Source organism: Dermacentor andersoni, chromosome 3 (genome assembly GCF_023375885.2).
Source record: "Dermacentor andersoni chromosome 3, qqDerAnde1_hic_scaffold, whole genome shotgun sequence".
Taxonomy (NCBI): Eukaryota; Metazoa; Arthropoda; class Arachnida; order Ixodida; family Ixodidae; genus Dermacentor; species Dermacentor andersoni.
In genome coordinates this window covers 20882064-20896027 of record NC_092816.1, presented here as the reverse complement: position 1 = coordinate 20896027, position 13964 = coordinate 20882064, and the positions used below count along the sequence as shown (strand labels likewise).

Here is a 13964-nt window from a genome sequence, read left to right as displayed (position 1 = left end):
TGTAATGTCGTTCCCGACTGTACGTCCGCTCAACTAAAAGCAGCTTCTGCAATATGAATGGCTGCTTTCAGTTATCCGTTGCACTATCATATAAGAACAATACTGAAGCATTTAAAGGAAGGCAGGCCTCACATACACATAAACATATTTGTAGATTTGCCGTGTTCGTTGAAGAAGATGAGTGTGGTACTACACTGGGCACCCAGTTTCAATGGGTTACAGTCTTGCAGCCATGTTCAGACTGTAAAAAAAGAAAAGAAAAAAAAAGTTTTCCTTGCCGGAGTCAAGTTTGCAGATTTACAGGTTGTCCCAGAACGGGGCGTTTATATTGAATGACAGGTAGGAACTTATACACCAGGACAGGTTAGCACCCGTGCGTTAATTCTCTCAGGAACTGGTGCGCCTCGGCGCAACAGCCACGTCTCTCCAGCAGCACAATCATTCGGAATAAGAGTCCTCAAATTGCATCGGCCCCTCACCTTCAAGGCTTCAAAAGTGCTGTCATCCTTACATTCGAACGCAAACGGCTATTCAATCATTTTTAATAGTCAATTGTGAAGTCGAATACGATCTGAATAGCAAATAATTAGACTATATGTTTCTACTTCATTTCGTCTGCTGGTACGTTGAAGGAGGCTGCCAGACAAGCCACGGAGATTACTTTGGTAAAGGCGTTCCGATCTACCCGATTAAGTCTGAGTACATGGGCAATATCTTGTCCCTAACACTGTCGTTCATATTAACGTCCAATAATTGCCTTGACTCCTTTTCTTGGAAAGTCTATTGGTTTATTTGGGTTTGGTGCAGCTTTTAAAAGAGATTCCGGACGGGAGCTCTCACTTTTTCAATCAGTGCATTTAGAATATTTTATCATTTTTCGCTTGCGTATACGTCCTGGAGATATATGTCTGTGTACCCTAGATTTACCTAGAAGTACATTGGTCATTTGCATCTCTTCGCGCCACGCAGTTAATGAACCTAGTTTATTTCACTATAACATTGTTTTCTTTGATAATCGTCCCTGATCAATATTCCACCAACAAGAAGCGCTCGTAAAATGACATGATACCAATAAAATTTTCTTACGTAGCTTCGTGTTGCAGTTAGGTGTATTTTGGGGCAAAAATTACGATTTACTTTTAGAAAACAATGCTAAATATAGCAGTTTGCCTGGCTAAAACTACAATTGTGCGCCGACTAGAGTCGCTGGTGCACCAAAGCAAGTAAAACCATAAAGATTTTACTGAAAACACTTCCTGCGAGAAAAACTGGGCGCCCGCCAGAGTTCACGCAACGAGCGCTCGCTCGCTAGCAGACGACGCACTTTACAACGACCGCAAAATTGAAGACGTCATGCTGTATATCCGATGCCTCGAATATGTATACGTAGCAATAAAGGTGTCGACATAAATTCGCAGTTTAAATAAAGCACCATTATAAGAGCGTACATGCGCAATCGGACTCAGCGCCCGCTGCGAAATTACGTTGAATATGCCGAGAAGCGCGTCTCCGCCCCAATCCAGTTCGCTCGCAGCGCCCTCACACAATTTTTCCACAGGTTAGAAGGAGCCACCATAGCTCGGGGGCGCAGCTAAAGATCTAAAAAACGTAGAGTTTTTGTAGGAAACTCTATGCTAAAAACGCTGGCGCAGCTGGCGTGTTAGCACTTAGTTAGCACCACTACGACCTAAACCGGCGCTACCATCGTATTCGATGTAATTTAATGAAGTAGTGCGGTGAAAACTAACAATTAAACAAATTCAGTATTTGTGCTCATAACTTTAATAAAACAGTTATAACAACATTTTAAATTTATACATATACAAAACCTTTTGGATCACGGGAGCATCTTTACACGGATTAGAATACTTTCGCTTGCTTTCGGTTGAGTTGTGCCATCATGCTCTCAAGGAACGGGAGGTGAGGGAAAAGGCAAACGCACGACCACCGCACCAGCAACACAGCTAACGTTTCGCAGAGCCAGGAAAGCAATGGCCACGCCACTATGGCGCGTAGTGCTAGCTCGAGCTCCAGCTGCGAAGTGAGAAATGTGTGTCGTGGAGGTGTTTCGGTAGCAGATCATCGCTGCGAGTGAATCATGACTGCCAGCAGCATGCAATTGAACCGGGAAACTCTGCCCCTTGAAGAGGATGAACTCGCAAGATTGTCCCGGAAGACTCCGACGGAGATAATTCACAGCGGACACTTTATGGTATCCGACATCGACGATACAGACAACACGGACGAGGTGGCTCGCGCTAGTGAGTCGGACTGCGCAACCGAAGTACCCAACTCGCTGGCTACCCCTCTAAATGAAGTCGACGAAGAGATTACTTTCGACGCTGACGAGGTAATGGAAGTGGACAAACATTTCAGGCCCCCATGCCATATAGCCATCGACGGTTCGCTAACCAAGCTCTTCGAGTGCATGACTCTGGCATACAGGTAAACACGTGAGTCGCGCGTCGCTCTGTTTTGAGCACTGCTCGTGCTTCGAGATCATCGACACGCCACGACCCGCCGTCGTTTCTGTCGGCACTGTGCTCGAGTTTGCGGAATGCTTCCTCATGCACAGATTTCAGCGCACATTTTCTGCAGACTGTATACCGCATTCTCTTGCTAGCTTGAGCTTGTTTCTGACCCACCTAATCGGTGAAGATTGATGACAGCACTTGGTTTCAGTTTCACACAAAACCGTGGCCCTGTAAAACGAGCTGGGAACGACGCATGACGTTATTCATCGCTGAAAGAAAGGAAAGGTGTTGCAGCGACCCCGCTGTTTCTGTTGTCAGGGCGTGCTTTTTCAACGGCGCGTCGCGTGTTGACATCAGCGAAATGGCGCATATCGGCTCGTATGTTGCCCTTGATTACAAAGAAAGTTGCTCCGACGCGATAACAGCGAATGATAGGCATAGACTTGGCGTTACAGCAGCGTGACATGACGACTGGCCCTTGAATCGCATGGAATCTCTGTTCTATTAAGGCTTCACCTTTGCGATTCCACATTCACTAATGAAAGTGCGCCGAAGAAACAATGATATTGTCTGTTACTGTTGCCTTCCCTGTCGCATTGCTTTTGATGCGCTCCTGTGCCGAGCATGAGCGAGTGAGGTGCAATCGTTTGATCTGAAAGCTATTCACATTCCTGAGCTCAACGAAAACTGGATTCCTTGAGCACCTAAGGCTACTTCTCGTGCTGAAGCGTTGCCGTTAGATTGCCTCATAAAGGTGACGTCGTAACGAGTATTTATGAAGTGTAGAGATATGGGAGTGGAACGATCGATGCAATACATACTTTGTGCATAGGAGAACTTTCATGTTGGCCTTAATGTTACTTGAAATAAGTTATCAAATGTTACTGTATTGCACATAAAATAGCCTCATGCACACATTAGCTACTTAAAATAATCTGTGCATTTGCATTAATGTTGATCTTTCGGTAAATTCACCTAATGGACTATGGCCAATCTCTGTCACAGTATAAATAAACTTACTGCAGGATTTTCAAAAGCCCTGAAACTCCTTGTAACATGTTTAACCTTAACAGGCAGAAGCAAGAGAGTGCGTAAACTTTATTTTTAAGCAGCACTGGACCATGTCAGGATTGTCAGTTCTGGAGAGTGGAAGGCAGTGAAAATGTGATGACATGATTGGTCTCACGGAACAAGTCATGTGAGGCTAGGTTCTGCATATATATTTGTCATATTATCAAACATGTATTAGTTGAGACCAGTGCATTTAAACAGATCCAAGTTCTCTCTGAAGTAGACAACTGAGAGGGAAGGAAATGCAGTAAGGCTAAACTGCCTCTGGGGCTTTGTTGTATTGAATCTTGCACCTGTAAACCTCAGTGCTAAATGCACAATTTAAGGCAAGGACATCTTAAGCATGTGTAAACGAAATGGGCCTAAAAGCTGTATAGATTTAGGAAACAGGTTTTTCTCTTAAGCATTGTAGTCTTTCTTGCCTCTTTTGTTCCGCTTGCTGATGGTATTTAGTTGTACATCAAGCTATGATCAGAGCACATTTCACAATATGAATGCGATGATATGCACAAAGTACTGACTTCCTATAGGGACTTTATTACAATACAATGCACATATATACAAAATAGTGCACCTTAGAGCACACATGCAGCAAGTCCTCTGCCCCAAGGCAAAACATTACTGGAAAATCTCTATTCAAATGAACAGAATCTCTATTGGATATCAGTGTTCCACCTTTCTACCGAAAGTATGAATTACCAATACGGCTAATAAAGTTATATGTAGAGAGAGAAATAGGGAATTTCCCTGTTCTGACTACCAAACAGTTCTTTCGTCTAAACAATTTCTGAATAAAATAACATCGTTATTTTTTAGATCATTTACGATGTTCCTGGGGTTTTGTTTGAATAGCTTTTGTCTTTAACTAGTGAATTTAACGGCTATCCTGCTAGACATGTTTGTTTAAATGGATATTATTCAGGAACATTTTGCCTTTGGCACATTAATTGTGACCTAAGTTGCCACTAAACCACAGTAACTACTGATACTGAGAAGAAAAGCTAAAATGATTTTGTATTGGTACATTACCAGTTCAAAACCACGTCTATATTCCCTGGATGGAAAGGCTTTTTACTAGTCCAGAACTCGAAACTTTCCTTACTGAATTTCCCAGCAATACCATGCTACCACCCTGTGACATCACTAACTTCTCTTCATTTTTCATGCATTTTGTAACTTATATGCAGGAAAAGCTCACAGAAGTTGCAAATTTAAGTTTTTGTGTCTTTTGAAGTGCAGCATATAATTGCTTGTTTAAATTCTTAGTAAACAATTTTACTAGCAGACATTGCTTGGTGTCACGGACAGCTGATGCAGAATTATCATATTAATATCACCACTGTACCTTTATATATATATATATATATATATATATATATATATATATATATATATATATATATATATTGTGTACCAGGCATCCAGTCACAATCATACTGACATATAAGCAATTCCATGCCAATCTACCTTAAATTAATACATATCTTTAGGTAAACCCCTTTAAAACTTAATTTGTTTGTAAACCTTCATTTACACATTTGCTTTTACAACATTAGCACAGCACAAATTGTAGGAAAGGGCATTATGTTACTCAAAGCAGTGGCAGTGGTTTCCTACAGGCATGCATTAACTTTTCCAGTTAAACTTATGACATGCATTATGAATAGCTGCATTCATGTGTCAAATATAGTTCTATTCTTGGATTGCACCAGTAACTGTTGTGCGCATTGATCACAAAAGAGAGTGCATATTCCCAGATATTTATTTTATAAAAGCCACTTGCTCTTTTGGCATGAAGGTTACCCCTCAAGGTTTCTGGTTTATGCAAGGCATGCCAAAGGCTCACAGTCAATCCACAGCTTGGGCTTGTCGCATTATCTGATTATTTTTTTTGCAACGACATTCAGTGGCTATTTTAGCAATATACAGGGACATGAAAGCCAAGAACTCCTATGTAGAGTAGATGTAGAGGTGGCAGCACCAGTGCTGCATTGGATAGGGTGGCTGACTGCACGCATGACAATGTACAAGGTGGTGCTTCGCTAATATTGATTAGGGCTTTTGTGATGGTCAGCTATTCTAATGCTTGAGTCATGCCATATAGTCTTGCATCCTTGAATGTTGAAATTCTTTTTACTACAAAATTACTTTTAGCACTGGTTGCCACCTGATGTAGACAATATTGTGGGTTCTTTGGAGGTGTGCTTGTGATATATTAAGGAAGTGGCTCACCATAATATTTGGTGAGCTGTTTTAAAATGGATATTCAGATGTTAGGCAGTAGCTGCAATTTATGATTTATGAAGAAAGCTGTCTACATTGTTGCATGTTTCCTGACAACTTTCAAATAAATGGCTGGTTTTAAAAGGCTGAACAGCAATAACATGACATGTTGTGCTCTTGCTCTTGAGATCTTTCTTCATTCTGGTAAATGTCCAAAAGGAGGGGTTCTTTACTGCAAATACACCTCCGGTGAAATTGAAAAGCTTTTCTTCATTTTGAAGGCTCAGGCTCTGTAAAGTCGGACCCCGTCCAGTTTGACCTGGATTCAGGAGTGGTAGAGGACACAGTATGCAGGAACGGAGATCAGAGCAGCAGGCCATCCCCTGCTGTTCATTCTCCAACAAAGACAAAAACATATGCCATGTGCTCTTCTGAGCTCTCTCTCTCTCTCTCATTACTGGGGAACGGAAAGAGAATGAATCAAGAGGGTCGCAAAGGAGAACTGAAATACTTGTTGAGGTACATCCTGTATCCACAGATCTCATTCTTTGTTGCTATTTATACTGCCTGAAGGAATAAAACTAGGCAAAACAGCATGAATCGGCTATCTGATGTGCTCTAGCATATCTTATAACCTGATATATTTTACACATCATATCATTCTTTTGAAATGCATCTCAATGTTCATAGCACACGTCATACTTCATCGTCATAATCTTACTATACAGATTTTACGCACTTTAGAGCGACTATTTTTAAGGCCCCTTTACAGCCATGACACACCTATTTCATAGAACTCGCAATTACATTGCAAACTCATTACCACGGACATGGCGCTCTTTGGTCACACTTGGCCCTTGTGCCATTAAACATCAAACATTCATTCATTCATTTGGCTATCTGTGTGGTTATGTAGCACACTGTCAACGCACTGAGGATGTATAAAACATTCCAAGGTTTGGATATATGACACAATGCCAGGAGTGTTGTTTAAAATGCAGTAGACAATATGCAGAGGTTTGATTCAGAAAGGCAGAGGAGATATGGACACTGTTTGACAAGCTGCAGAAATTAGTCTGATCTCACTGGTGGGTGGGCACTGGCATTGAAAACTAGTAAGTGTAATACTGATTGACTGCAACAGACAATGATTTTGAGTTTAGTAGAATTCACCAGAGTGCCTGGTGGTGTGCCACATTACAAAAAAAAAAAAACCAGCAAAAGAGAGAGGGAGGAAATTTGCTGGCTTCCAATTGTTAATTCACTCAAAGGTTCCTAAAAAATTTTGGCAGTTATAAGTCCATATTTTGTCCCACTGTCTTCTTTGTCTCTCTCGTATATTTTAAAGCCTTCAAAGCTTAATTTTAATAGATTGAGAGATTGTTGTAAAAGACAGCTTGCTTGAGAAATATGGGCATTAAGTAGTAGGATGTCGGCATCTGAAATGGTGATAAACTGCAAAAATGGCATGCCTAGTCATCCTCTCATGTCTGTATAACTGCAAAAGGAAAGCTTCTGTTGGAAAGGGAGGCCGAATAAGAATGTGGAATGAGGGTACCTGCAATAATGATTGGTTTAGAATTGTGTGAAAAATTGAATGGTGCAGCAGTGAATCTTCATCCCTGACTCGCCATTGTATGCAGCTGTGTTGACGCAGTGACCTTTTTACATCTCTTTTAGACTAATGCTGCTAATGAGTGCTGCTATCATTCTGCAGCATAGCACCATCAGAATTTGTTGCATGCTATGAAGTTGCATCATGTAACAAACTCTGGTGAGCTGCTACTGTTTGGTAGCATTCAGTTAGTGTCATGGACACATAGTGACTATAACCTTAATCACGATATTCGTGCTGAAAGGGCAGGGACTTACAGAATGGTGCTGGAAACTATAACATATTTTTACAGCCATTTGGAAAGCCCATGCATTCGTTATACAGAAGTCATCTCATTGTATTACTAAAATTTTGTTTCTTTGTGTGTCTTGGTGATACAAAATAAAATGTTATCATTTTGCATTAATGATTCAATTGAATTTTATAGCACTGACGTTCAAATAAGCATTAAGTATAATATAGCCCTCATTAAAAGTGGAGAGCATTTAGTCTCACGTCCATTTCTTTTATCCATTGCATATTACACCTTTTATTGTTATCTACGCATGTTCATTACAGCATGTGCAATCCTTCAAAAAAAAGAAGTGCAAATTCAAACTCTTATTGGGATGCATTTTTTTGTTTTTGTTTAGTGGCAAGCTGACATCGCCCAAATGGAAAACATTCAAGGGACTGAAGTTGCGTCTGAAGGACAAGATTCGCCTGAACAACATCATCTGGCGAGCTTGGCACATGCAGTGTGAGTTGTCCTGTTTGCTAAGGGTAAAGATGCATCGTTTGCATGATCCTTTTTCTGTATTTTTTTTTTCTACCACGTAAAGACGAAATGAACGAATAAATTGCTGGTAACATGCACCAGATGACTGCAGTATTGATGTTTGAAGTCTCTGCTGTGCCAACGCGTTCAAGGAGGCAGAATAAAAAACACCCTGCTCTCTTTGGCTACATTACTTGGCAGCACAAATGCACTGCTCCAACATTTCAAAAAAAAGAAGAAGACAATCTCTAAACACTTGCGTGCAAGAAATTGCGTGCAAGGTGTAATACCAACCAATCCACACACCCGCCATGGTTGCTTAGTGGCTGATGTTGTGTTGCTTAGCACGAAGGCCCAGGATTGAATCCTGACTGCAGTGGTTGCATTTCGATGCAAAACGCCTGTGTATCTTGCATTGAGTGCACATTAAAGAACCCAAAGTGGTGAAAAATTAATCCGGAGTCTCCCACTACAGCATGTCATAATCGTATCATGGTTCTGGCTCATAGAATGCCAGAATTAAGTTAATTTAATTTAAACCACACAAAGTCAGAAACAATACAAAACTTACGATATCGTGTGATTTCACAGCATACACAGCTGAAAAAAAAAAAAAGACAGTAGTGCAGCACTTTGTCTATTCAATAAATAGTTGTAGTGTGCAAGACAAAAAATTCAGTCTGCTGAATAAAGAGTGCATTATAGTACAAAGGTAGGAAAGGAAAAGGGGTTTGTCAAAGGCCAATCGTCACTGCGAAATTGGTGTTAAAGAGACTTCTGTAACATTCTGAAGTCTTTCCAGTTGAAAGTAAATTAGCCGTATACCAAAGCTGTAGTGCGAGTGAAATACTGCTATTAGGCTCTTGCTGTACTGTCTGAACTGCTCAGATGAACTAGTAAGGAGACATGGACGAGTGCACACAGACACTGTGTGCAAGCAACACACAGACACCGCTACACACCAGCTACACTGCTACACTCAACTTAGGAAACAAAGAGAAAACTGCAGTATACATGGTTTTCCAGCTTATGTTAGCCAAGCTGTTAACAAGAAAATGGGTGCAATATATGATTATGAGACCTACAGTGTTCAGTCATCAGTCCTCTTCCCCCGCTACAATAATTTTGTTGTAATAATTAGCTGGCTAAGTGTAAAAATCAATTGAAAACTCAGTGCCTTCCACTCTGTGAAGAAGGATGACCAGCGAAGCCGCGTATTTGGGCCCTTTAATGGCAAACTGGACCTTCGCTGCAGGTCGGCCTGGCATTGCACTATCTTTGGGATCGGCGCATGTACGGGGCGAGCTTAACGCCTGCTTCAACTCTGCTGCGGGTCAGCCTGGTATTGCACTATCTTCGGGATCGGCCCATGTATGGGGAGTGCTTAACACCTGCTTCACCTCCGCTGTGGGTTGGCCCTGCATTGCACTTTCTTTGGGTTTGGCTCATGTATGGGTAGCGCTTAATGCCTGTTTCAACTCTGCTGAAGGTTGGCCCGGCATTGCATTATCTTCGGGATCGGCCCGCATGGTGACATTTTATTCTAGTAGAGCCATGCCAATTATGGCACATACTCAACGGCACGAACACAGTTGACATCTGACGCTGGAGGAGACGGCTCGAGTTTGGTGTCGACACATGGGCACGATCCTGGGGGAACTAGCCCTTCACAGCTTTGCTGTAAAATTAAATCAAATTCTTGGGTTTTACATGCCAATACCACCATCTGCTTATGAAGCTCGCTGTACTGAAGGGCTCTGGATCAAAGGGACGGACGACCAATTTTTATGATACCCATCTTTTTTGTGCGACAGAAAGTTTATTCGTAAAGCTTATGGTGCAACAGTAACCCTCTGAGTGTCCATTCATACTGTGGTGACGCAGAAAACACTGTGTAACATTTATCAGAATTTTTTTATCAGCATTGAGGATATAGTCGTGCTCAAGAAACATGGTGGAAACAGTGACAGGTGAGCACGATAGCAATTATACACTAGCATTGGTGACAAACAGACAAGTGCGGCTCTAGCTGTAAGAAAGTAATATTTTGGTTATCAAGTCGGTGTTCCTGCGATTCATGTTTTGTGAAGTGGTACATTATTTTTACAATAATAGGTGGTATCCGAATCTACGCCCAGTGACAGCTCCCTTCAAGTAAAACAAGCTGATCTCAAAGGCCATGCATGCACCAGGCTTTTTCTTTTATTAGCCAGGCCAAGCTGAATGGTAGGATATGCCAGTAGTGTTGTTATTGCACTGACCATTCACGGCACGATTTGTCGATGGCATTTTGGATCTCGCAGAGTCCACAGAACTCTGGGTACTAAATCCTGCGTGTACAACATACCCTAATGTGCGCCGCAATGCATTGAATAGCTCCACTCGTTACCGTAAAGGCACTGTCGCTTGTATGCGTGCACTTTCTTTACTACGTAGTATGCATAAAATAAAGTGCAGAAACCTAATTATACACGAACTGTAATTTTAAGCAATAAGTATGTGGTACTTAATAACAACTGGCTTACGTACAGTAATCTCATATACAACATCCGAAGTGCCAAGACTTCACCGCCAGGTTGCGCAACTTACTGGTTTTTGAGACTTTCTTTGCCAATTTAAAATTATAATTCCTACTTAAATCGCTAACAGCGTGCTAGATTTTGTCACTTTGAATCATGGTCATTTTGTTTCCTATTGTAACACGTTCTGGCCAGTTGTCAGTTTCTATAATTGCCTGGGTTTCTTTAACGCTCACCTAAACCTTAAGTACAGAAGCGTTTTTGCGTTTCGCCCCCAACGAAATGTGGCAACTGTGGCAGAGATTAAGCCCGCGACCTTGAGCTCAGCAGTGCATACCTGCTAACTCAACTCTTCAAGTTCTCATAGTTTATGAATTTTGGGCTTATTCTACAATTTTATGTGTTTTGCATAAAGCTAACCCAAAAGTAGATTCTGTTCACATAAACAGTTTTAATAGTGATGGGTTGGCTTTGTGCCGCCCTATCACTATTAAAAAAAATCAACATGTAAAAAAAATCATACAAAAAATAGATTGAGATATGGTACCTGTGCCACCCTTTTATGGCAGCACAAGACACCATATACCAAGGAGGTACATGCTTCGAACAGGTTTGTTCAGATATCTGTAGCTGATGAAATCAGTAACAGCAGAGTTGTTGAAGAAAGTTACTTTGCTCTATAAGTAATGCATTTCTTTTCAATCGCTGCTGTGCCGAATTAGTTTTTTCTAGTGTGGTATACCTAAGTGTAAATAATTGGTAATTAAAGGCTTATCTATGCCACAAAAGGTTTATGCACAGGGCATACCTTTAGCAAAAATGCATGCTAAACCCGGTTTGTCATGTCCGCAGAATTCTTACGAATTTTAATGTTCACGAATTGGCAGTGCAAATGCCATAGTCACTAAACTGGAACGGCGGGTTCAAAATTAATTAAAAAGCTTTTTAATTATTTAAAGGGACACTAAAGCGAAACAATAAATCAGTTTAGTCTAATGCAGCATTGTTTGAGAGCCCTGCAAGCAGTCATTTCAAAAAGATAGTTTGATTATTAGGTGAGAAAATGAAGTTCCCAGTATCATCATTTGAATTTCGCGCCGGTACGTCAGCGTGACGTCAGGGATTCCAAAGTATGTTTTCACATTTGGGCCGCGTTGGCTGAATAAAGGTTCCCGAAACTTGCCATGTTTAATATTTGGTTCCTTTAGAACACAATGTAGTCAATCTGTATCGCTATATATAATTAGTGGGCCCTAGGAGATGCCATCAAAATCCAAGACGTCACAGACCCCAGGTGCAAGAACTTAAGTAGGCGTCGCCACCCGTATTTCCTTTTTGCGCTTTTTCTGGCTTACCAAATGTCTTATCGTTGCAAGAGTGGTGTTTTTGGCGTTGTAGAACGGTAATTTACTGATGCAGAAGAAATCGTTTTTCACTTTAGTGTCCCTTTAATGAAGGGAATGACTTCTAATGCGTCCTAAAACATCCGATTTAGTTGTTTTCAGTGCAATATGTCCTCATAATTTTTCTTCCTGAGCTTTACTCATGGCAGGTGAAATTCGAAAAGTGCCACATGATTATGTGCCCACATGCTGCGACCCCAGTGGCCCCAGAAGTGATTCAAAGGAACTCCACTCATTGCCTGACTTGTCAACTGCCTGGAAATGGCATGCTGTTGGCGTTAGCTTCCACTGATTGCGAGCTGCATGTTTCGTTCCATGATCGCAGCCTAGACGATGACCAGGCATATGTGAAGTCAGGAAATGAGCCAATTTAAGTCCTTCTAACCACATTTGGGGCCACCCCTGTCGTTGTGCACTATGAGTAAAGTGCAGAAAAAGTAATTATGCAGGACAGAGTAAACTCTGAAAATGAATGAATGGGGTGGTCACTCTTCAAAACCAGCATTCCTATTGAAAGTAGAAGGGCAGCGGATTGGGCGAGTTGGTGTTGCATGGTAACTAAAAAATTCAAACAGCGCTAAACGACAGGACCAGAATGAGGAGGAGACAAACACGGCGCTGAATCAGCGCCGTGTTTGTCTCCTCCTCATTCTGGTCCTGTCGTTTAGCGCTGTTTTAATTTTTTAGTTACTATTGAAAGTAACCTGCTTAATTCAAAAATTCAAAAGCCAAATAATCAGTGTACTATAGTTAGCCAGCTATAGTACACAAAAATTACCCTGGTGTCAGAAGACTGGTGATCGACCACCATGAGTATTATAATCGTACCAGATGGTTTTGTAGTTAAACATATTGGCTAGCATTAGCTGGGACACCCTGTATATGCTTTTATATTGTGCAACGTGTTTGTATGCCCTGTCATTAGCTGCTCATGAATCACCAACTCCCTAGAGCATACCCATTAGCAACCAGGAAGCTTTGCAAATGGTAGCATGAGGTTAACTGAGTTGTGCTGTGGTAAGCATCCACTTTAGATGTCTGTTCCATGAAGGGGAATGCATGACTCAACGAGCATGACTCTATACATTGATGTCTTTTTTAAAAATCTTTTATTACATAATCATCCTATACCACAGTAACTTTCTTTATCATCACAATGACTTTATTAACCAATCATGGCATTCTTTGGCCATACTTGGCCCTTGTGCCACAAAAACCTACATGTCATCGAGGTTTACTCGAAGTATAAAAGCTTGCTTGTTGGCTCTGCTCTGCTCTTAGTTAAAGTAGTTTTTCATTATGTAATCTTAAAGGGGTTTAGTGATTTTGCACTGTGGTCTCATCTGAGCTTGAGCATACCTTCACAAGTTTTAATTACATACAGCTTAAGAACCAATAAGAATTGACGTATCTAGAGCCATTGGCATGTTAAATAAACTAATATCACTCCTCCCGTCTGAAGCTAAACGCAAAATCTACTATGCACGTGTGCACTCATGTCTGATGTTCTGCTTCCTGGTATGGGCAACAACAACCAAGACAAGCCTTAATATTCTTTTATCATTGCAAAAGTGAGCTATATGAGTAATTGGAAACGTCCCCTACACTGAAAGCTCTGCATCATATTTTACGAGATATAGCATACTTCAGATAAAACAATTGTTAAAAGAAAAACTATCTCTGGAAGCCCTGTGCCATTATTGTGCAAACAGAATAAATTTTAAGGAAACCGATCAAGTTAAGCAGACCCCTTATGAACTATGACAGAGCTTAATAGACAAGACCAAATCATGCACAAATTCTGGTTTACAGAGGTTATCCTCACAAATACCAGAACTCCTCATATTACACTTAATAAACTCGAGTCTCTCTGCCACAATTCAAGAAGCAAGTTAAAGCCCT

General features: G+C 41.1%; 1 protein-coding gene across 1 annotated transcript in view; it reads left to right on the top strand.

Moving 5' to 3' along the window:
- Positions 1-1766: 1766 nt before the first annotated feature.
- Mondo (MLX interacting protein mondo) overlaps positions 1767-13964 on the top strand; it is a 103877-nt gene continuing 91679 nt past the window's right edge. Inside the window, exons 1-2 of the mRNA XM_050169546.3 lie at positions 1767-2445; positions 8016-8122. Coding sequence (XP_050025503.1) covers positions 2099-2445; positions 8016-8122 — 454 coding nt within the window. The 5' untranslated portion in view covers positions 1767-2098. The remainder of the gene's footprint in view (positions 2446-8015; positions 8123-13964) is intronic.